This window comes from Arachis ipaensis, chromosome B3, assembly GCF_059453495.1.
Source record: "Arachis ipaensis isolate K30076 ecotype BB chromosome B3, ASM5945349v1, whole genome shotgun sequence".
Lineage (NCBI taxonomy): Eukaryota > Viridiplantae > Streptophyta > Magnoliopsida > Fabales > Fabaceae > Arachis > Arachis ipaensis.
Window position 1 is genome coordinate 60,306,172 of NC_142438.1, and position 24,861 is coordinate 60,331,032.

General features: G+C 33.1%; 1 protein-coding gene across 1 annotated transcript; it reads left to right on the forward strand.

Moving 5' to 3' along the window:
• Nucleotides 1-5,550: 5,550 nt before the first annotated feature.
• LOC107630559 (regulator of nonsense transcripts UPF2) lies at nt 5,551-23,706 on the forward strand. The gene is made up of 17 exons (XM_016333738.3): nt 5,551-5,985; nt 8,039-8,126; nt 13,538-13,740; nt 14,071-14,415; nt 14,620-14,724; nt 14,894-15,021; nt 15,837-16,010; nt 16,293-16,374; nt 16,942-17,229; nt 17,333-17,530; nt 17,626-17,727; nt 18,344-18,595; nt 18,680-18,898; nt 19,174-19,344; nt 20,596-20,781; nt 21,535-22,008; nt 22,506-23,706. Exons 1-17 carry the CDS (start codon nt 5,968-5,970, stop codon nt 23,004-23,006), a joined length of 3,534 nt encoding a protein of 1,177 aa, XP_016189224.1. The 5' UTR covers nt 5,551-5,967; the 3' UTR covers nt 23,007-23,706.
• Nucleotides 23,707-24,861: the final 1,155 nt, after the last annotated feature.

Genomic DNA, 24,861 nt, shown 5'->3' on the forward strand with positions numbered 1-24,861 from the left:
TGCCATATTTATTATTTTCCATTATTTTTACCTTCAGTATGAGTTTCTAAACCTCTTAGGTTGAGGGGAGGAGCCTTGCTGAGTCCTATAAATTAATAAAAGTACTATTTCTTCTTCTTTAATCCGTGTCTTATCTATCTCTAAGATGTATATTCCGATCTTCATCGTGATGAACATGGCGATCTGACAAATTGGCTCTGTTCATCAAATTAAGACGAACGTGCCTGACAAACACCCGCGTCTACTTGGGTTCGTGTGAATACTTGACAGGAAAGCACGAACCAACAGCTATGTTTATACATCTCTAAGACGGTTAATCCACGATTTCATTGGGAACTTCTTGAGACACCAGTTCAGCCGATCTCCGAGGAGATTAGGGTCTCCGTGGTATAGGCTAGAATCCATAGAAGCAGCGTTCTCTGATCCGGAAGATTCGACCTTGTCTGTGGCGCTTTGAGTAGGATCGCCAAGAGAATGATTTGCTAAGAGCTTCACCCTCCGTCAGATTGAATGACCACAGACAATGGCGTTTGACCTGTAGCAGAGGAGATCAAGGACCATTGACGTGGCATTGATCACTTACACCTGCCATAGAAGAAGATCATTCATAAGCAAAGAAGACAGTAGTACCAGAGTTACTTCAGAAAGACAAAGCAACTCCGACTCTCAACTCCATTTCTATCAGTATTTCAATTTCCAGCATATAATTCCTAATAGCTAACTTCTTAATAGTCAACTCCTTCTGATTCCGCCTGACTAAGACCTGCAAGACAACCATAGCTTGCTTCAAGCCACAATCCTCGTGGAATCAATCCTGACTCGCTCAGGTATTACTTGGACGACCTAGTGCACTTGTTGGTACTGCTGCTGCTGTACGAAATAGTGTGCGTTTGGTGTACACGAGCACCAATTTTCCACATTCATCTGTGGAAATACTTTGCTTGTGGCATGAATCCCATGAGTCCAACTTTTGACAGATTGTTGCTCGAAGCCGATCCATTGCTTCTTTGAGGCGATCCATTGGCTCTTATTCCACTTGGTTAACATAGGTAGGATCATATTGCTCTTGGATTGATGGATATGGGCATTCTCCTATGGAGGGTTGTGGTGAAAAGAAAAATTCATCTTGTGGTTGAAAGTTCTCATACATGAGAGGTGGTTCATCTTGGTAATAGTACGGAGGTGGTGGTTCTTGGGGATATTGATGTTGGAGTTGGGGTGGTTCTATGTATGGTTCATATGGCTCATAGGGTTGTTGGTGTGGCGGATGTGGATTAGGGTTATATGGAGGTGAATGGTGGTAAGGGGCTTGTGAGTATGGTGGTTCAAAACTACGTTGAGGAGGAGGTTCATAGGTATATGGTGGTGGTTGTTGGTAGTCACAAGGAGGTTCACCATATCCATTGTCTTGGTACGCATCACGGAATGGCTCTTGCTCGGAGAGGGGTTATTGCCATGGAGGTTGTCCATAAGCTCGAGGCTCCACCCATCTTTGATTGTCTCATCCTTGATGTATGTTCTCATTGTAGCTTCCATTCCCTACAACATAATTTGAACCAAATTTATAACCAAAGACGTGAGAATTCATAATAACAAGAGAAAATAAAAACAAAAACTAACAAAAAATAATAAAAATAAACTCCTAAAACTAGCAACAACTAACAAAAAAACGAAAAGGCAAACATATTCACAATATTCACAATAACCAATAATAAGGCACACATTTGCAATTCCTTGGCAACGGCGCAAAAAACTTGACGGAAGAAAATTGTCGATAAAGAATTTCACAAAAATATCGCGTTGCAAGTATAGTTCTAAACCAACAAATTATCCTCGGTCAACGTTTAAATTGTTTGTCACTTAAAATTGCATTAAAAGAAAATTGAATCTAACATGAAGAGTTCATAAACTAAATTGGAAAAAATAAAGAAATCAACAAGAGAAGATAAACTAAGATGTTAGAATAATAGAATGTAGAAGAGAAACTAAATTAAAGCAAGATGAAAATCTGAATTGGAGAAGAAATAAAACTAAAAACCCTAAAACCTAGAGAGAGGAGAGAGAGGCTCTCTCTATAAACCTACATCTAAATAGTAAGAGAAATAATAGTGTGTGATACAATGAAGGAATATAATAAAAATATAAATTAATAATTTGAAAAAAATAATAAAATTAAAGATAATTTAATAAATTGAATATAATATTTAGAATTATTCATGAACATAAAGAATGCTTTGAATATAATGTTTTATCTTTGCTTCGTAACTCGAATGATATAGTCTCTCCATTCTCACCTAGAGATTTTGGATTCGAATCTCAATTCTAACTGTTGAGAAAATAAATAAATAAACTTATATAATGTTTCTAAATAATTACTTTATAAATGTTTATCATTATTTGTTACACATAATAATGATATAATATTTTTTTTAATATTTTATTTAATTTAAATTTATAAATTTTATATGTTCTAAAATTTAAATAATTTAAAAAATTTTATATTTATTTTTAAATAGTATTTATTTTAAATTTTTAAATTATTTTATTAAATTTATAATCTTAAAATAAAAATATAAAAATTAATCTCTTAAAAACAATAAAAAGCGGCTTAATGCCTGTCGAGCAGCTAGTTGTTATAGATAGATTATCGATAAGTGACGACTTAAGAAAAAAATAAATAGAAAATTTCTACTTTTTAATACATATTTATAATCTATAACAATATCTATAACATTATTATATTATATATTATATATTTTATATATTATTATTATTATTATTATTATTATTATTATTATTATTATTATATATAATGGCAAAACTTATTTTGGTGTCTAAAACTTTTTTCCACTTTTATCCTTGCTAAAACCTAACCCAGTATATGTCAGTAATTCCGCGTTATAGAAATCCCACTACCTCATCTTCATTCACATTCTCTGTTATCTCATAAATCCAAGTAACTTCTATAATTATCTCTTTCTTCTCTTATTCTCTCTCAATTCACATTACTGGTACTGTATAATAGAAAAACTTCCTTCGTTTCTCATCCATCTTCTCATGTCTCACTTCATCTAAATATAACGTAAAACGTAATATAATTTATTTTTCGTCATTAAATAAAAGTGTAAATTATATGTTTGTTTTGATTAATTACTGTGGACAGGATATCAATAAAAGATTCACGTGGAAGTGTTAGACCTACTTAGCAAGACTATGCCCCGCGACGAAGACAAAACATAAGTGAAGAACAGGGGGAGCAACACCCGCCAGAAGGCGTACCAGTTACCGAGAGAGTATTAGACGAGGAAAATAAATTGATACATCGAATGGTCCAACTAATATGACAACACCATTAGAAGATATCACAAATATGCGCGCTCATCAATACTCTGTGTCAGATACTCTAAGTTATACTTCCCATTAATAAATTTATGTTGTTAGTATATCATCTAATGTGAATTATTTTTTACAATATATTTTCATGTTAATAATAAAGTTTTTTAAATATTCAAATACTTATAATAACAGTAGAGTTGGTCCAAGTAACAGACCGAATGGTCCAAATATGGGTAAAAATCCTGTGTATTTATTTAATTAATAATAATCTATTTTTTCTTAGGTTTTGATTCGATAAAACTTGCATAATTGACCTAAATAATATTGTTATAGATATTATTATAATATCTTAATGTATTCTAAATTAAACATCTATAACAATATATAGAGGGAATAGGAAAGTTTGGTGTCCAATTTCTGTTTTTCCATCTTAATTCTATTAATAAATAGTGTTTATTATAATTGTTCTCTTAAAATTTGGTCAAAAATGTAATTATTAGTTAATTTTTCTTTATTATTTGTACAGTTACCTTTTTATTCTACACATAACTTCTATCCATGTTGTCTTATGGCATGCCTTGTCTTATTCCTTATTCTATGGAGTACATGTAGTACTCTCTCCCTATATTTTACTTAAATAAAAAAAATAATAATAAATATGTGTATGGAGAATAGTAAAAAATAATGAAAATAAAAATTTAAAATGTTTAAAAATAATGGAACAAATGATGATTTAAGATATTGAATATAAAATTAAAAAAAATTTTAACAATTAAAATTATGCAAGAAGAAGAGTTCTTTAAATTTAAATTTTTATATCTGCTACAAATTAAATAATATTAAAAAAATAAATAAATTTATAAATATTTATAAATTTTTATCTTTGATTGTTACATATAATAACAACGTAATAATTTTAGTATTATACTTAAATTAATTTAAATTTTATTATTCTATGCATTAAAAAAATTAAATAACTTATAAAATTTTTATTTTTATTTTTATTTATTAATAATTTGTTATTTATTAAAAATTTTTTATCTCAAATTTATAATTTAAAAAACATAAAAATTAATGTCCTAAAAATATTAAAAAGAATAATATAAAAATTATAATTTTGTTTTGAAATTAAACGAAACTTTAAGAAAATCTTAAAAATTTTATTAGTTAGAGACATAGAAGTTGACACATTAGATCTAGAGAAAGATTAAGAATTATTACAAATAAGTGTTAAGAGTAGGAGAGATATTCAACAATGTAATATTTTTATATTGAATTGTATATGTTATAGTAGCTAAAATAATAGTGTCCAAACAATATTACTCTTTTAAGAAGATATAATATATTTGATATTATTTTTTTATAATTGTTGACAAATTCTATAATTTGATTAACAAAAAATCTGAATACTTGATATCTTAAATTTTGTCTAAAAGCAATAAAATATAACTTAACAAGTAAGTTTGAAAAATGATAAGAATCTATATAATAGATATGCATCTAGATATCTAAATAAAAGAAGAAAAAAAAATTCTTTTAGCAAATCTTTAATAACTCAAAAGTTAACACAATGGTAGTTATGGATCGAAGTGATAAACAAAAATGAGAGTTGGGATAATGGTATGGTGATAATTAATTGCGATTGGGATGAATAGAAGAAGAAAACAAAAAAAAAAGAGAATAAAATAAGGCAACATAATAATAATGATAAGAGAAAGAATAGTATATAATATGATGAGATAATATAATCAAAACAAAAATTAATAATATTAAAAAATAATAAAATCAAAGATAATTAAAGAAGATTAAGATAAGATTGAAGAAATATATTTTTTTATCTATTAAAATTATGGATAAAAATAAAAAATGTTTTGGATATAAATTTTTAAATTTGTTTCTAATTAAATAAAATTAAAAAATTAAATAAATTTAATAATATTTATAAATAACTAATCTTTAAATAATATCAATAAATTTTTATATTAATTTTGTTACACATAATAACAAATTAATATTTTTTAATTTAATTTTTTATTTAAATTTATTTATTTTAACATTTTACATGTTAAATAATTTAATATATTTTATTTTTTTATAATTTATTTTTAATTATTATTAAATTTATAATTTTAAAATAAAAATATAAAATTAATTTTTTAAATTCAGTACAAAAAGGCTCAACAAGTTTTTTAAATAACTTCAATAGATGTTTCCATATTTGTATCAAAATAGAATATAAACATGTAATTTTATGTTTTTGGTGCCTTTCAAGCCCTAACCCACATTCTCAATTCCAATCTTCTGATCCCTGACCTCCGCAGCACTCACATCCCCTCGGAATCCAACTACTCCGCCGTGGCGCCTTACAGGCGGTCGTTTTGCCCCCTTTCCGTCGAAAGAAATCAAGTACCCATCAGACTGTTCTTCTCCGTGTCTCTTCCCCATAGCCGCAGTCGTCCACGCGGCAGCAGCACGGAGCAGAACCCGCTGTCGTCCTCGTTGCAGCGCAGCGCAGTCCAGCCACCGTGACCCTCCGAGGAGCGCGAAACAGACCAGCCATCGTGACGTCCTCCGTGCTCCCCGAAACAACTCCTCCGTGGATTTCGTCACTCTCTGTCTGCATCATCAAGAATGGAGCCTCAGCCTGAGGTTGGTTCTTGAATTTTTGTCTTGTGTTTTTTAACTACCTCTCATTGTATTTTGCTGTTATGAAGTTTCCTGTATTTATTTTGTAAAAAAATATTGTTGCAATATAAATATTTATCCACAATTTGTAGTTGGGTTCTATGATTAGCGGTTCTTCTTAGTTGTTGGATCTGAGAAAATCTGAGTGTCGTTATGTTTTAGGGTTGGACTGAATGTTTGGACTGGTTTGGGGATCTGAAAAAGTTCTTTGCTCTTGATATTTGTTATGATTTTTGTTCTTGATTACTGGTTTGTTTTGTGGTTCTGAATTTTCTGACGGTGGTTGTTTTCTTTATCATTGTATAATTATCTGTTGGGTTTTCTGTTATTGAATAATGTTTTGTTGTTCTGATTATTGTATGAACTGGTTTATATTCAATATTAATATTGTTAAGAGTTTTGTTGCGATTCTTGGATCTGGAGTTTTTTATGATCTTTATGTTTGTTTTGATTCTAGGCTTGTTTCTTGGGTGGGATGTTTTAACAGTTTTATTTTCCTAACAGTGCATTTCAATTGTGTTTTTCTCATGAAAATAAGAGGAAGTTTTCTCATAAAAGTAGCTTTTGATAAAGAAATGTAAATGATCACTCTTTTGAGTTTCAACTGTTTCAAGAGCGAGTCCATTATGTTGTCCATTTAGCCAAGTAGAAACAGGATACATTATTCTTATTAGGCCAAATTGAATAAAATCTAATTGGCCACAACCGATTCAAAATGAAGCTTAAAAAGGTTGTCCATTACTTATTATTTATCATATCTTTTATTATTAGATACTAGATAGAAAGAAAATGTCTGGAAAATAAAGATTTAGCATGACAAAAAAAAAAAAACAAATAATTAATATTAACATCTTGTTTAACATTAACAATATAATGGTCATATTTAATTTACATATAACAACTACTTTATTACTATGACAACATACCTCGGTTTTGATATATGACATTTGTTAAATCTGGAAGTGGCCTTTCATTTTGAGAGTATGTTTCAGAGACATAATTCTTGTTCTTTGATGCAGTATTTGTCGTTGGCTGAAATAAAGTGATATAATAAAGTTATAAAAATTAACTATACGTAGTCATGTAGTTCACAGAATAGTCAATCTACATTAAATATGAAAGTAACTTACTGTATCAAGAAGAATACCTTTTATGAAGTACGTCTTTGACAATTTCACACTACTTGAACAACTTTCTATATGATTCAATTCGTTTTGGTGGCTTAGTGTATGTAAGAACATTCTCGAGGCTCTCCTTGTCCATAAATTTACTACTTATTTTATGTTTGAGGATTCATATGATCCTTCCAATTGTATGTTTTATGCAGCGCATAAACAACGGAAGACGAAAACTAAACAACAATGATGGTTGCATATATGAATGAAAATAAACAAAATTGAGAAATTAACGTGAGGATACATTGATTTTAGTAGAGATTATTAAAATCAATAAAAAGAAGAATGACCTTAAAGTTTTATATTGGAGTAGCAGAAAGAATGGTAGAGTAGAGAAGCAAAGCATGTTGATCATATGGAGTTTCCAGTTCTTAAATGCTATGTTACTAAAAGGAACCTGATTACTAATAATGATTTATAATTATACATGTTTGTCTAAAAATAGATAAATGGAAAAAAAACAGTGCATGGATTGTTGTAATATTTGCTTTATCAATTGACTACTGAAAAATGAAATGCATTATTCAAAGTGGATGTACAAAGTGAAAAGAATCAATGGGATCCAAAGTGATAAAGTGGGAACTTTGATTAGTTGACGTTCTAATTATAGGGGATACTTTAAGAAACTTTGGATACTTGAATTGGAGGGAAAATTGATTTTACCGGGAACATTGAGTTTTTATGATATATAGTAGATAATGCACCTATTTGGAGGGTAACTTTAGTTTCACTATCAAAATTAGCTTTCATGTTGGTAGGAAAATTGTATAATTAGGTTCTTGTATTGTTTTTCCATTTTAGACTGAATGAGATAAGTTCTATCTTCTTCTAATCACGTGTAGGAGGCTGTTGCACGCCTTGAGGAGTTGCAAAAGTCAATTGAGGCAAAGATGACATTACGACAAAGCAATTTGAATCCTGATAGGCCTGGTTAGTATATAGTTTGTGTTGTATATAATATTTATATTTTTATATGCTTGTAGGTTTTGTGTTGGCAATACAAATGTATATATTCTTTGCATATATTCTTTACATTCTGTGAATTACAAATTTACAATATAGGGAGACTTCCCCAAGTGCACTAGCTCAATTTGTGTTTAGTCTCTTAGGCTCTGGTTGGTTAGCGTATACTATGAGACATAGACATTAAGGCTCTGTTTGCTGCTCTCTTAACCAGCAATGGACAGAGACATAAATTCAGAACAATACATAGACATGAACATACACAGTTTTTATTTTGTTTGGCAACACCATACACAACAGTACACTGAATTTACATTCATATCAAAATGAAAAATTTGTCCTCACCAATAACACCACCATCATCTACAACCACCACCATCATTACCACTATTTATCATCGCTATCATCATCTATAATTACCAAAAATCACTGTTGATAAATTTTTTAACAATCATGATTTATCTCACAAAAAAAGAAAGAAAAGAAAAATGACAGAAGGCAGAGGCAATAATCACAGTAACCATAACCAAAATTAGAAAAGTCACGGGAGAGTGATAGACACGAGCGAAATAGTGAGAGAAGGGCAGAGGAAGGTGCTGCGATTTGCTGGGTCATGAGCGCTGGAAGGCAACAGTGCTGTGACTTGCTGTGTCGGGAGGGCTGGACGGCGCTGCGACTAGCTGTGTTGCGAGGGCTAGACGGCGAGGGCGACAGATCTGGACGAGTGGCGGCAGCCATGCGGAGGTGGTGCAGATTTGAGAACCGCGACGATAGAAGAGTGCGGAGGAAATGCAGATCTGAGAACGCAAGGGAGGAAGAGTGTGGCGATGAAGAGAGAAGAGAGAGAGGACCGTCAAAGGAGGGAGGCATGGTGACAGCGGCGGCATCAATGGCGGACGGAGAAGAATTTGGGGGGAGGTAGAAGAATCGAGGACGGTTAGAAAGAAGAGGAAGTAGAAAGAAGGGTTAAGTGGGATAGGGTTAAGGTAGGGATAAAGCTGGAATTTTTTTAAATTAATTAGGGGAAAGAAATGGAAAAATTTGTGTCCTATAAGTTGTGTTTTAGTGTCCTAGCTTCAAGGAGAGACACTAAAAACATGCATTTTGTATGTATTTGTGTACCACCGTGTCCATTAAAAATTAGTGTCCTAGCTTCAAGGAGAGACACTAAAAACATGCATTTTGTATGTATTTGTGTACCACCGTGTCCATTAAAAATTCGTGTCAACAAACAAATGGTGGGCGTATACCACCATGCCTATGTATCAATGTCCATGTCTAAGCAAACAAACGCAGCCTAAAGATACAAAACACAAAATACATGTGTTTGTGTTTTGGTTGGCAAAAATAGATACATAAGATGACATTACGACAAAGCAATTTGAATCCTGATAGGGCTGGTTAGTATATAGTTTTTGTTGTATATAATATTTATATTTATATATGCTCATAGGTTTTGTGTTGGCAATACAAATGCATATATTCTTTACATTATGTAAAATACAATAGAGGGAGAGTTTCCCAAGTGCACTAGCTCAATTTGTGTTTTAGTCTCTTGTGCTCCGTTTAGTTAGTGTACACTATGAGAGATAGAGATTAAAGACAGAGACAAAAAAATGTGTGTGTGTTATGGTTGGCAAAAACAGATGCATAAGACACACAAAGTTCTAAAAAGTCTATAATACTCTCATCATCTACCCTCACCACCGCCTCAGAGTTCCCATTTGCCGCTACCATTCATAACCAAAAACCAATAATTTAGACAACACAGAATTTTCATAATATCAACTTGAAATTTAAAGGTTTATGTCAACATAAGGTTCTGTCCACTTTGAAGGAACTTCTTTGACATCATGGAGGAGCAAGAGAGGGAGATAGAAGAGTTGAGGATGAAGATGAAGATGAAGATGAACTGAGTTAGAGTTAAGTTAGAAAAAGGGCACTTTGGGTATTTTTAGTGGTTTTTTTAGGGTTTGTGTACTCTTGTCAAGAGGAGCCCATCTTTTATGGGTATAATGTTAGTTTCATTTTTTCCTGGGTATATTTGTCAGCATTCTGAGCATTCGTGGGTAGAAATGATAGTTTATCCTCCATAAAAAAATTGTATCTTAAAAAAATGGTTGACGTGTATCATCGTGCTTATTTCTCTCGTGAACACCAAGACTGTTTGGTTGCTGTCCATGTCCATCAGACACAACTCTATACATAAGATACATGTATTTAGGGTCTTGCCAAAAAGTTGAGACACAAATATTAGATATGAGACACAAGTTTTTTCTTTTACAATTTTGACCCTTCAAAATTTTTAAAATTCTACTTTCTATCCTCGTCACCTTCATCATCAACATCATCTTTCGTATTAGGGGTAAAATTGGTTCTTAATGATAAATGTGTGTATTCTTGTTAGTGTCTTATCAACTAAACAAACTACATGTATTCATGTGTATCTATGTTTGTGTATACGTGCGTCTTTATATCTGTGTCTTCATTGTTGGGAGACAGTAAACAAACATAGGCTGCTTGATTCCATGATTGAATTCTAGCATAGACACTAGGCTTGGGCTTCTGTTGAAACAAAATTATTGAAACCTAAATAAATCTATTTTATATGCAATATATTAAAGCCCTTTCTTATTAGTACTAGTTTGAACGGGGTATTATGAATTTAAAAAGTTCATTTCTATTTTCCTTTTAAAACATTGACATTGAAGTGAATAAATATTTTATTATTATATTTTGGTGACTATTTCAGTGTTCTAACGTACAAGTTATAGAAATTAAGGTTAAGAGAAGTTGACGGAAGTTACAAGAATAAAAAGATAATAGTTATCAAAGGGAATGATAAAAGTGGAAAGTGAAATGTGGCCCAATGGAAGCTAAACAACAACAAAGCCTTATCCCATTAAGTTGGGTTGGCTTCATGAATCAGATGACGCTATTAGGCCTATTATATATCATGTCTGCTGTGAGAGTGAAATTTGCTGCGGCAGTAACCTTTTAAAAATATCATGGTTTGTAGCTTTTACCTTGGACAATTTTAGTTAGACACATCCTCATAGCTGTATGCATTGCTTCAAGTGATCATGTTTTGGACAAAAATAGGATACTAAAATCTTTAAAATGATAAATCTTGATGATGCCCTTATATTGGTTGAATCAAGTATAGGAGTTACACTCTTTGCTGCACATCACATTTGTACATCATTTAGGGAAATAGATATCTTGAGTTCCTTCGTCTTTTGTGTGATTGTGGATTGTAAACTTTATCCTTAAAACTGCCTGGTGTTCATATAAAGTGCTGTTCTGATTTTTTTCCCCTTCAATATCTAAATTCTATGCCTATTTAGTTTAGGGTTTAGGGTTTAGATACATCTACATCTACATAATGTTTAATATGGATGATGGAAACAATTCACGGGCCTTCATTTTCATATAATGTATTTAGCTTTTAATAGATTGACTTTTTTGTGGCAGCACAACCTTTATGACCAATTCACTAGAGTTTGATCGTGCCTCCATTTTCCACCAACTAAATTAAATTTCATTTTCTATAATGTCTAAAGTATATTTCTATGTTGTCCATACTTTAAGAACCAATGGCATTTTTGTTAGTTAGTATTTTGAACTATAAAAACCATTCTTGGCCCTCTACCCAATAGTTTAGGCTTCTAGGTGACTTGGTCATTGACCGTATGGATTGAATGTTGGCTATCTATACAGTAGTTCTTGAGTTGAGAGTTCAGAACTTTTAAAGTTGGTTAGAGAATCGGAAATTCAAACATTTTTCCCCACCAAAGGCTGTGCTTGAATGAGGAATGATATGTATACCAGTCTTCGGACCTTTCCTTTTTGGTATTAAGGACTTGTTTTCTTAGTATTTATAATTTATAAAATCTTTTAATAGTTTTTATTACCAAAAGAAGCTGTACAACTTTTGCTGTATACAAGAGTAGCACATATAACACAGCTCTTTCAAAATTATGTTTTTACCGAATTGACCCTTAATATCAGATACTAAATAATATAAATAATAGTTTCATACTCCGTTTTTGGTAATTTTATCATATAAAACAATTTATTTATTTTTTATCTACTTGTAGGGGCTTGGTTTTCTTTGGTAGTTTGCCATCGATGTATAAGTTAAACATGGTTGGTAATTGGTATGCGATTTATTGTCCTTGTGAGTTTTGATAATTTTGAGTGTGTTCTCAACTTTCATAGTATGGGGAGGGTAGTGTGGAAGGATGATAAGTTGCCCACTGGATGATTTAGAATTATTTCATACCTGATTACTATTACTATTGTAGTTGGAACTCAATTGCTATTGCTATTGGCATAATTATATTGTGTCACCTAAATGTTCCTAGATATGAATTAGATCAACTGGGTAATATATATATATATTTTGGGAAGAGGATTGACAATTTAAATATCATGTCCGTTTTGTACTTTATGGCTGTTTAGAGTGTGGTAAAGTATTTAGGTGAATTTCTACATTTTATATAAATCTAGTGTAGTAGGTGTCATAAAATCACTTAAACCAAACGTTTAAGCTGCTAGGTAGAGGCATATGAATAGTTAGATATATAACACGCCCCCTCATGCAAAAGCTTCTTTTTGGTTTGCAGCGTGGATCATGCATAGGTCTATTTTTGCCTTGTGCTGAAATTTTATCTTTATTTTAGAAGAATGGGAGTAACAAGGATCGAACTCTGTATTTTTTGGTCTTAGAAAACTCATGAGGCCATGTTCTGAAATCAGTTATCCCAAAGGGTTAAGCCGTTAGGTAGAGGCAGTGAGACACGAGAATGATTATATATTAAACAGTAGCATTGCGTGCATAAGAGGTTAGATTAGTTAAAAACTTACAGCTGTCTCAGCTCTCATGTTTCATCTGAAAATAATCATTATGTGGCTCTGTGGTTAGCACAGATTCTCTTTCTAAATTCTCTCGACTCTCAGTGACAATGTCATTTTGTCTTGTTTTCGTCTAATTTCCACACTTTCTTGGGTATTCAAAGATGTGCAACATGAATAGAGTGACTTTGATCTAAAAGCCTCTGAATATTTGGTCTTTGGTTGGACATGATGTCAAAAGAATCCAGTCAGTCTCACCTAGTAGGAAACTGATCGGTGGTTGTCAATTTTTCGGCAATAATCAGCAACTTATGGTTCGCTTTAAATGATCATTATTTCTTTGATCATGTTTATTTTTAAATAATTATACAATTATGTAAGAAGTGATGTTTTTAAAGTAATTTTTTTTCTTGCCGTAAAATGCTAAAATAAAAATACAATGTCTGGTCTATTCTATAATATATATTGTATTTTCAAAAATTTGTTGAATGAATAATAAAATAATTTCCTATTATATTCAGACTCAGGATTTTTAAGGACTCTGGATTCAAGCATTAAGCGCAATACTGCAGTCATTAAGAAACTGAAGCAGATTAATGAAGAGCAGCGTGAAACACTGATGGACGAGTTGCGCAGTGTCAACTTAAGCAAATTTGTCAGTGAAGCTGTGACTGCTATATGTGATGCCAAGCTTAGAAGCTCAGATATACAAGCAGCAGTTCAGGTATATCATGCTCAATTTTCTTTCCTTTTTATCAAATAAATAATAAAGTAATAAATATAGTGAAATTCATTGATAATTTGATCCATAGATTTGCATGACGTACTCTCTTTTTGCCGTGTAATTTCTGATTTCATTAAAAATTGTATTATTTTTATCCCAAGTTGCTGCTAATATCTCTCTTTAATAGAAGATTCATAGGGTGGAATTTGTAAAAAGAAAATAGAAACGAAAATCTGAACACATTGTTTTCCAATAGAATCATTAGGATTTTATTTATTTATTTATATACTCGGTTCCTCATATATGATCCTCTCTTTTCATTTGGGAAAGGTCTGCTCTTTGCTTCATCAGAGGTACAAGGACTTTGCCCCATGCCTGATTCAAGGACTTCTCAAAGTTTTCTCTCCAGGAAAGCCTGGGGATGAGTCAGATGCAGACAGAAACTTGAAGGCAATGAAGAAACGCAGTACTTTGAAACTTCTATTGGAGCTTTATTTTGTTGGAGTTATTGATGATGGCAACATTTTCATGAATATCATAAAAGATCTAACTGGTATGGATCAGCTAAAAGACCGAGATGCAGCACAAACTAGTTTGACCCTTCTTTCTAGCTTTGCCCGACAAGGGAGAATCTTTCTGGGACTTCCTGTTTCTGGTCCAGAAATTCATGAAGAGGTATTTCTTTTATATATTCTTCTTTGATAGCACTGCTAAGTCTATATTATTCTAATTTTGTCCAGTCTGGATTTTGCGGTTTACATTGGTACTTAATAGTTAACTTAAATCAGTAATGAATGCCAGCTTAGCTTTTACTGAAAATTGGGCTATATATTGTCTGCCTTTGTACTAAGGTTTTTCATTATTGACATGCTGATACAGTTTTTTAAAGGCCTTAACATTACGGCAGATCAAAAGAAAGTTTTCAGGAAAGCATGTTATGCATTTTATGATGCTGCAGCAGAACTACTTCAGTCTGAGCATTCTGTAAGTGTTTCTGCACTTCTGAACCGATGATATTTCTTTGAATTAAATTGTTAAATTATATTTTCATTCTTGTCTTCAACTCTGCTCTGCCTTTTTACTTTCCATAAATCTTCTGTGCCAATGGTTTGTCTTGCCATTGTGTTTATTGATGGATTTCATTTCTGGGCAGTCACTTCGACTAATGGAGCATGAAAATTCTAAGATTCTTAACGCAAAAGGAGAGCTCAGTGATGAAAATATTGCTTCATATGAAAAGCTTCGGAAATCTTATGACCATTTGTATCGTAACATCTCATCGTAAGTTTCTTTGATTAGGTCCAACTACTTATTTTCTTTTTTATTAAAAACTGAGCATGCTTTCGGTTAACCTCATCTGCTAGGCAATTGGCATGCATACCTCGCCCCCTTCCTTCTTCCTCCTCCCTCTATTACTGGTATATACATAGATGCATGAATGCCTTGAACAATGTGGATACGCAGTCAAGAAAATTGCAGGCAAACCATAATATGATAATCTAGGATAGCTTGTTTGAGATATCTGTTGGATGAAAGCAAATGCATCCTGGTGGCCAATGTATTGATCTAATATGGTGTTATGTCTGAATAGGGCTTCACCATCCAGCTGATGCTACATTTCAAAGGGTATACGGATGATGTATTGTCACTTATCATTCATGCATGGTCTCCTCAAACGCATAAAATAAAATATAGTTTTTAACATTTTGTAAAATAATTTTGCTTTAGTATACTACTCCAGTATATGGTATTGAATATGAGGCAATGTAAATACATCAATATTATATATGAAAAATTTTAATGTGAATATGGCAATATGTATTTGAAGGTTTTTTATAATTCCCTATATTTTAAAAGAATTTTTAATCAGGTCACTATAGTTCTAACATTACTAATTAAATAATTCTCTTCAGAAAAAATAGCTATTTATCATCCAACATAGGGAGCTTTAGATTACAAATGGAAATTAATGGTCAAATCCTTGGTCAGTTGAATGTTAATTAGATGTCTAATTATTTCTTTGGTTCTTTTAACCTCCAATTGTTAATGGCTTGTTCTATAATCAGGAAAGAAATATTATAATTCTGTTGTTACAGATTGGCAGAGGCACTTGATATGCAACCTCCAGTAATGCCAGAAGATGGTCACACAACAAGAGTTACTACTGGTGAGGAAGCTACATCTGCGGGTGGGAAAGATTCTTCTATAGCTGAACCTGTATGGGATGATGAAGATACAAGGGCTTTCTATGAATGTTTACCCGACCTAAGGTTTGTATTTCTAACAAAGTAAAAGGACCAGTGGATCAACTTATTTTAAAAAGAGATTGCATTTAGTTGAGCGGTCGATCTTGCTATCAAATGATGATCCTGTGACAGGACCAATATTGAGTCGTTACTCATTGAAAAGCGCCTCCTGAATACTTCAATCCACTTGCCTGTTGTCCCTATGCTTTCTTGACTCTTTGAAACATCAGCGGTTTAACTTTTCTTTAATTGGTTTTAGTGCTAGTTTCTTTTAGAAGAATATTTATCTAGTCTGTTTTTCTCCAGAGCTTTTGTTCCTGCTGTGCTTTTGGGCGAAGCAGAGCCAAAAACAAGTGAGCAATCAGTGAAGAGTCAAGACCAACCAACTGTAAGGAGTTGTATCTAAAGTTTTTTAGCTTGTTCCAGGATGTTCTGGTTGCTATTTTCTAAATAATTTCTGCCCTGGATCCTAGTCACTGGACTGTTAATGTATCCAATGCTTATATAACTGTTGGTCGTCTGTCTCTGTTGGGATCAACCATGACGCAGTGAACCACTCAATGATTAATCATTCAGAATGAACAATTACACTACTTTCTCTGATACTCTCTCTCTCTCTCTCTCTCTCTCTCTCTCTCTCTCTCTCTCTCTCTCTCTCCACACACACACACACACACACACTATTAGGCATGTTTAGAGATTAGAAAATAGAAATATATTTTTCATTCTTAGCTGGAGGATTACATGTACTTTTACTCCTCCCCTTGTATCTTATTTTATGTTTCACAGAGCATGTCCTAACACTTCTTAATTGTGCTTTTAGCATTGAAAAAATTATTTCAAACAATCCCATTACCCAATTCCATTCTTAATAATAATGTGAATATTTTGTCAACTGTTTTTCCTTGCCAACTTTCTGCTATATGCACTGACTTAAATATTTATGATTTTCAAGGAAATAGTACCTGAATCTGACAAAGGTCAACTGGGCAACCATGACAGTGGAGATGCATCGGCAGAATCTATTGCTTTGCCAGAGGGAGGAAGTGCAGAAAAAGCGAAGGATAAGGAAGAAAGAGAAAAATCAAAAGAATTGGAAAGAGAGAAGGAGAAAGAAAAAGACAATGACAAAAAGGGGGAAAATGAAAAGGACAAACTCAGAAGCCTTGAGGGGACAAATTTGGATGCTTTATTGCAAAGACTTCCTGGTTGTGTGAGCCGGGACCTTATAGATCAATTGACTGTAAGGATATCAAATTGTGCTCTGTTACTTATGATTTTCTTAGATTCTGTTATTGTATTAATCAATATTATTAATTATTGCCTTTTCGTTAAACAATTGTTAGGTAGAATTCTGTTATCTAAATTCAAAATCAAATCGGAAAAAACTTGTGAGGGCTTTGTTCAATGTACCAAGGACATCTCTGGAGCTGCTACCATATTACTCACGCATGGTTGCTACACTCTCAACTTGTATGAAGGATGTCTCCTCCATTCTTTTGCAGATGTTGGAGGAGGAATTCAACTTCTTAATAAATAAGAAGGTTAATGTTACCTATAAATTTTCATAGTGTGGATCAATTGGTAGTTGACTTTATATGCAAGTATTTAATCTGGTCTTCTTAAAATGTCTCAACAGGACCAGATGAATATTGAGACAAAGATAAGGAACATCAGGTTCATAGGAGAACTTTGCAAGTTCAAAATTGCCCCTGCTGGCCTAGTCTTTAGTTGTTTGAAGGTATAAGAGGCGAATAATCAAATTTATAAATCAAGGCTAACTGGTTTTACTTATTATGAGCATTTTCTATTGATATAGCTTGTGTTTGGAGCCATAGTTATGATGTAAGAAGTGTTTGTTTTCCTTATGATTAGTTTGCATTTTCAACTTTTGCATTCAATATTTTAAACTCCACTTTATTTATTTTGATTAAAAAACACTTCATTTTATTACGTCTGAGTTCTAAATTATAGAAATCTCAGGTATCAATAACTTACATTTGAGCCATATGAAATACACTTTGCCTTTGTGGTCTTTCCTAATATGACAACTAGCTCCCTATTGAGATATTAGAATAAAATGTTTCTCCTTATCTATTAACGTATACTTTTAATGATGTGAGAGGAGTCTTCATTATTTAGCATTTCACAACAATAAACATTAATGACAGGGAATTGAAAGCAGTGGCACGTCCACTGTTGTAAGCAACCATGATTTCTGCCAAATCCATGGTTGTCTTTCCAAAAAAAAAAAGGATTTCACACCATATAGATTTGTTGAGATGTTAAAGAGAATGAATTTCATGAGATCTTTATACTGCAATATTTAACCCTTGATTAATTTATTGCCATTCCAGGCCTGTTTAGATGATTTTACTCATCACAACATTGATGTAGCTTGCAATCTTCTTGAAACATGTGGCCGTTTTCTATACCGGTCACCAGAAACTACTATACGTATGACGAACATGTTAGAGATACTGATGCGCTTGAAAAATGTGAAGAACTTAGATCCAAGACATAGCACTTTGGTGGAAAATGCATATTACCTTTGTAAGCCTCCAGAAAGATCTGCACGAGTGGCTAAAGTCCGTCCACCATTGCATCAGGTGTAATCTTCATTTCAAGTTACTCTTCTTTCCTTAATATCTTCAACATCTGAATTAACACTATAAGTGATAATATATTTGCAGTATATCAGAAAATTACTTTTCTCTGATCTGGATAAGTCTACCATTGAGCATGTGTTGAGGCAACTTAGAAAATTACCATGGAGTGAATGTGAACCATATCTTTTGAAATGTTTCCTGAAGGTCTATAAAGGGAAATATGGCCAGATCCATCTGATTGCTTCTCTTGCTGCTGGTTTAAGTCGCTACCATGATGAGTTTGCAGTGGCTATAGTTGATGAGGTTGGTATTTTGAAATGTTGCTTTATTAATTTGTGACTTTTTCACCACAATAAAATGATTTCAATTAGATCGTAGTGATTACCAAGTATTTTATTTGTTTGTACTATTAGGTCTGACTAAAAAGGGTTGCCTAAATTGGAGTGCATACTTAATTTAACATCTTAAATAACAACAAAACTTTAATATCTTTATTTAATGTTTGAGGTTGTTCTTACATTTGACTTTTCTGTTCTAAATAGACTGGTTGAAATTGGCACTTTGGACCATGATTTCAGGTTTTGGAGGAGATTAGAGTTGGGCTGGAACTAAATGACTATGGGATGCAGCAAAGACGCATTGCCTACATGAGATTCTTAGGGGAGCTTTACAACTATGAGCATGTGGATTCATCTGTTATTTTTGAGACACTATATCTTATCGTCATCTATGGCCATGGGACACCAGAGGTATTAAATTCATTCTGTTTACATTCCCTTGTTAAGCATAAGGAATTAAGATTCTGCACCTGTTGTGTTGTACTCATTTATGTTGCACGTATTTTTTTGCCTTTTATTTTCCAATATTAATGACTGGAGAGCATTACTTTCATTAGTCTTATTATGACTCGCTAGGAGAGTTTTCCTTTGAGTTTGATTGCCTTCTACAACAAGTAAGCTTCGTCCCCCCCGAGTGCCTGCTATGGGCATTCTGTTCCAACAGTTCCTTGTATGGTTTTTCTAGGTTCTCCTGCCCTCCACCTTTAGCTTACCTTTCATGTTGCTTTTACAAGTGTTCATGTCCAAACTAACTAAAGCAAGATTCTGCCATCTTTCCTTCCACAATGGGATTTCTCTTTCATACACTCTTTTCTATCTTTGCAAGTGCGTTGACTCATATATTGCAGCATCCTTGTTTCTGATACACTAACTAATTTTCCTCTTGATTTTTTATTGCCAAATATTCTGACACACACAACATTCTCAGTCTTTTTTTCTTTTTCCTTTTTTTTTTAAATAACAAAATAAAGAACTTCGTTAATGTATTGAGGGTAATGGGGTGGAGGAAAAGAGTTCGTCTAAACCAAAAGAAATACAAACAAGGCGGCAAACTTAAATGAACTGCAGCTTTCCAATCCCTCTCATGTCTGAGAGAGTGGGGGAAAATCCTCTAAGAAAACCACATGCTTTACATCATACAGATGCTAAATGCCTAAATGTCTTGAGGGCTCTTCTATAATAAAATTTAATCTTATATTATTGGGGTAGGTCCAAGATCTTAATTTCTTGTTGAAACTTTAACCAGCACAGATTGGTTATCCTACTCTCCGATACTTCTTTGGTTCTTTGAATACTTGAATAGTCCGTACTGTGGTTCATCTGTAAATCTGATTCCCTCTGCAATTTCCATAATTTGTCATACTTTTATGTAGGGATAGATGTGATCCTCCATTATCCATCATTATCCATCATTTGCTTGCACTTTATTTTCTTATCGAACAATATAATAAGCCTAACTATAACTTATGTCTAAACCCCTCACCAGAACTGCAAAAATGTTTGCCGCAAGTGGTTGAGTTCATAAAAAAGGATCTCATGGTTGTGTTATATATGATTTTGGATACATATATGTCTGAGTTGTTTTCATACATCCATTGACTTACATACTTTTTATACGAGAACCTTCTGACATTCTGGATCCCATGATAATTTGTTTATCAGCAAGATGCACTGGATCCACCTGAAGATTGTTTTCGTATAAGATTGATCATTACTCTTCTTGAAACCTGTGGACATTACTTTGATCGTGGCTCTTCAAAGAGGAAACTTGATCGATTCCTTATACACTTCCAGAGGTATATTTTAAGCAAAGGTGCACTGCCTCTCGACATTGAATTTGACTTGCAGGTCAGTCGGGCAATCTTCTGCCATATGCATTCTACGTTTTTTTTTTAAAATAAAAAATTTATTATATTAACATATTTAATGAATAATGCAGTTTAATAAGTCCTTACAATTCGAATTTTTAAATAGTGCCTTATGAATTGTCTTAGAAAGTATGAAGAGCAATAATGAACTAAAGACATTAAAATTACTGATCTATTTGGAAAGCCAATGAAACTATAGGGTGTAACATGTTAATTAATCTATCTATCCATCTATATTGTTTTTTGGATAAAGGGATTAACCAATTAATATGTCATTTGCTTTTCTCTGTTTATCACGATGGACCATCTTCACTACACACTTAAGCTCTCAAGTTTCACATGGGTGGTTTTATGTCTTGCACATCCCCTTTCCAATGCAAGAATATTGACATTGAAACATGAATAATGAATTAGTTCACCCTACAATGAGCTAATATATATAACTTCTATCTGAGAAAAGTTGCAATGATAATCGAATTCTAAACCACTTGGTCATATAGGTTCCAATACTATGCCCCTCCCCCCAAAAAAAATGCGTAGCTGTCAAGTGAGGATGTTTAAATGACTTTCATCCAACCATTATTGTTCATTTTACAAACTAGGAAACACATTCTTCTTTTGAAGATAGCTTCCTATATTTTGTTCTTTATTTGTTAAATGTTAGCTTTCTAAACTTACCATCTACTCCATTTATTTTCATTGCTAGTTTTTGCTCATTATTTGCTGTATGCAGGATCTGTTTGCGGAGTTGCGCCCCAATATGGTTAGATATACATCTGTTGATGAAGTGAATGCAGCTCTAGTAGAACTTGAAGAACATGATCGGATGGTTTCTGCTGATAAGGCCAGTAGTGAAAAACATTCTGATACTGAGAAGCCTTTGAGTAGGACTAGTTCTAACACAGTGGTAAGCAATGGACAACGCATTGATAATGGTGCAGAAGAGAATGGAGTGCAAGATGATGTTAATGACAGTGACACTGACTCAGGGAGTGGCACCATTGATGCGGAGGGACATGATGATGAAGAGTTGGATGATGAGAATCATGACGATGGATGTGAGACTGAGGATGATGATGATGATGATGATGATGGGCCTGGACCTGCTTCTGATGAGGAAGACGAAGTCCATGTGAGACAAAAGGTGACAGAGGTGGACCCTCTGGAGGAAGCCAATTTTGAACAGGAGCTGAAGGCTGTGTTACAGGCAAGAGTTTACATGGTCCTTAATTTCTGCAAAATTTTGGGGACACTCATTGAACTTGCTTTGTTATAGATTGATTCATTTGAGAACTTCATCAGATATATGCCTGGACTTATGAGATGAAAGTTTCATTTTATCTATGTTATTTAAATTGAAATGGAATCAACAGGATTCTACATCTAAGGGAAAAAGGGAGACACTAAAACGATTAGTCTTTCCATATTGTTAGAATATTGGGAATGTAGAATTTACCATAACTCTTGCAGTTTTATTATGTTAATTTAGATCAGTAGGTAGTATAAATAACAGTAATAGGTCAGTTTATGTCATGATATTACACTTAGTTTAGCTTTATTTATGATCGTATATTGATTTTATTTTATTTGTTCTTTTCTTTTCAATGCCTAAATTTCAACTTCCTTCATTTTGGAATAAGATTAGGATTTTCTACCTCGATGTATTTAGCCATTTTCTTACTACTTGATCTCATGATAATGCAGGAGAGTATGGAACAGCGAAGGCAGGAGCTACGAGGCCGTCCTACATTGAACATGATGATTCCAATGAATGTATTTGAGGGATCCACTAAGGATCATCATGGGAGAGGAGTTGGTGGTGAAAGTGGTGATGAGGCATTGAGTGAGGAGACCGGTGGAAACAAAGAGGTTCAAGTGAGAGTTCTTGTGAAGCGTGGGAACAAGCAGCAAACAAAACAGATGTACATCCCACGGGATTCCTCACTGGTTCTGAGTACAAAACAGAAAGAAGCAGCTGAGCTTCAAGAGAAAGAAGACATTAAGAGGCTTGTCTTGGAGTATAATGATAGAGAAGAGGAGGAGCTTAATGGACTAGGGTCCCAACCAACAAATTGGATGTTGAGTGGCGGCAACAGGACTGGTGGCCGTGGCAACACTTTGGAAGGAACCAGCAGTAGGAGTGGCGGACGGCATCGGCATCACAATTATACTGGCAGTGGCATCTACTACGGCAGGAGGAGGTAAATGCAATATTGGAAGGCAGATATTGTATATAATCTGCTTACCCTTGGCATGACTGGTATTTGCAAACAAAAGTTCCTGAGAGGAAACATGGTTATGGCTCTAGCCCTGTTTCAGCTACCATGCTTTGCTTTTCCCACAGCCTGAAAGGTTGATTGAATCAGATCACTGTTCCTGTTCCTAAGTGGTGGCTTAGAACATGGTGTGTCGGAGATATAGAGGTTTTAGGGTAATGTCAAGATGTGCAGAATATTGTGGTTTCTTGACCTGAGGCTGAATGTAGGATTGTTTGGGATTGTGGGTGGCCTGCTGATAACATGCACAGATGAAGTATGTAATTATATATCATAGCCACCAAGCTTCTTGTATAGCATTGTGTGTATGAAGACTGAAGAGGTAAAATCAAAGTATGACTTTGATGACCTTCAAGAGTTAATCAGTAGGCAAATGCTTTGGTGCTATGTTAGCGTTTATAATAACCCTCAAAATCGTGTCTGTGTAGTCATAGTCACTCAATCGAAGTCACTTGCATATTATGATTCTCTCACCCTTATATTCTTGTCAACAGTAATGAATAGGTAATGATTGTATTATACTTTAAAAGCCGGAAAATTTATTCCCTGTTCTTGTATGAACTCCAACAGTAAGTTTGGAATCCAAAAATGGAAATGATCATAGCGTCAAAATTTTAAAATTCCCTTAATCATCAGGATGGTTTCTGATGAAAAAGGACAGCCCTCCAGCCACTTGGAGAAAATATGCCTTTCAATCTTTCATGCTTTCGTTGCTTTGTTTTTGGGTTATTGTTAAGGTGAAAAGTCAAGTTTTGGGCAAAAGTGAAGATTGTTTCTTTTTAGTAAAGAAAAAATCTACACACACATTTTCTTTTTAGATTTGATAATAAAATTTGCCCCTCATCCAATTCTACTATTCGTTAAAGAAACACTTCATGTTTTTTCCCTTTTGGGTTCAAACTACTTGGCTGATTTAGCTTATTATTATTGTTTTTTGGACGGGATGATTTAGCTTATTGAATACACTAAAGTATCAAGTAATAGAGCATGGAGAGTTAGTCTCATTAAGATAATTTATATGAAGCACGGATACTTTCCTAATTTGTCATGTCAACACGATATTTATTGATATTCGTTGGACACGCGTGTCTTTTGTGTCTAATCGTGTTTTAATAAAAAATAATTTTAATATTAATAAAATACTAAAAGATCATTATAATTTATCTAAAAAAATACTGTATATTCTATATATATATAGTATTGTATCTCCGTGTTTTATAAAAATTTTAAATTTGTGTCTATGTGTCCTGTGTCAATGTTAGTGTTCGTGTATCATGATAATTTAAATATCTATTATCGCTAATTAATGCCTAAGTTGAACAAGAAAAAGTTGACGAATTAACAGAATCTAGACTAGTGAAAGTTAAATCAGGATGGACGTGAATTGATGCTGGATTAGAATTTGGTATACTATTTTGTTTCCATTTTGATTTTTGTTCGTTTTTAAAATTGTGGAAAAATACGAAGTAAACAAATAATAATAATAAAATTGATTGTACACTAAAAGTGTAATTTTATTGTATATAAATAATTTTAAGATGTCTCAAATATATGGTCAACAAATACTGAAATTTCTCCTATAGGTCTTGGACCAGAAAGATGAATCCAAAAAGAATATCCTAAAGAGTTGAATCTCTCTTTAGGTAGGAACTAAATTAGTAGAAGTGGATTAGTTGGATTTGAAGTATAGAGATTGCCACCTTGTTTGAAATGAAGCAAACTAAATATCCCTTCACTAATGTCATATGTCATGAACATCCTTTTATCCCAGAAATCTCTTTGCC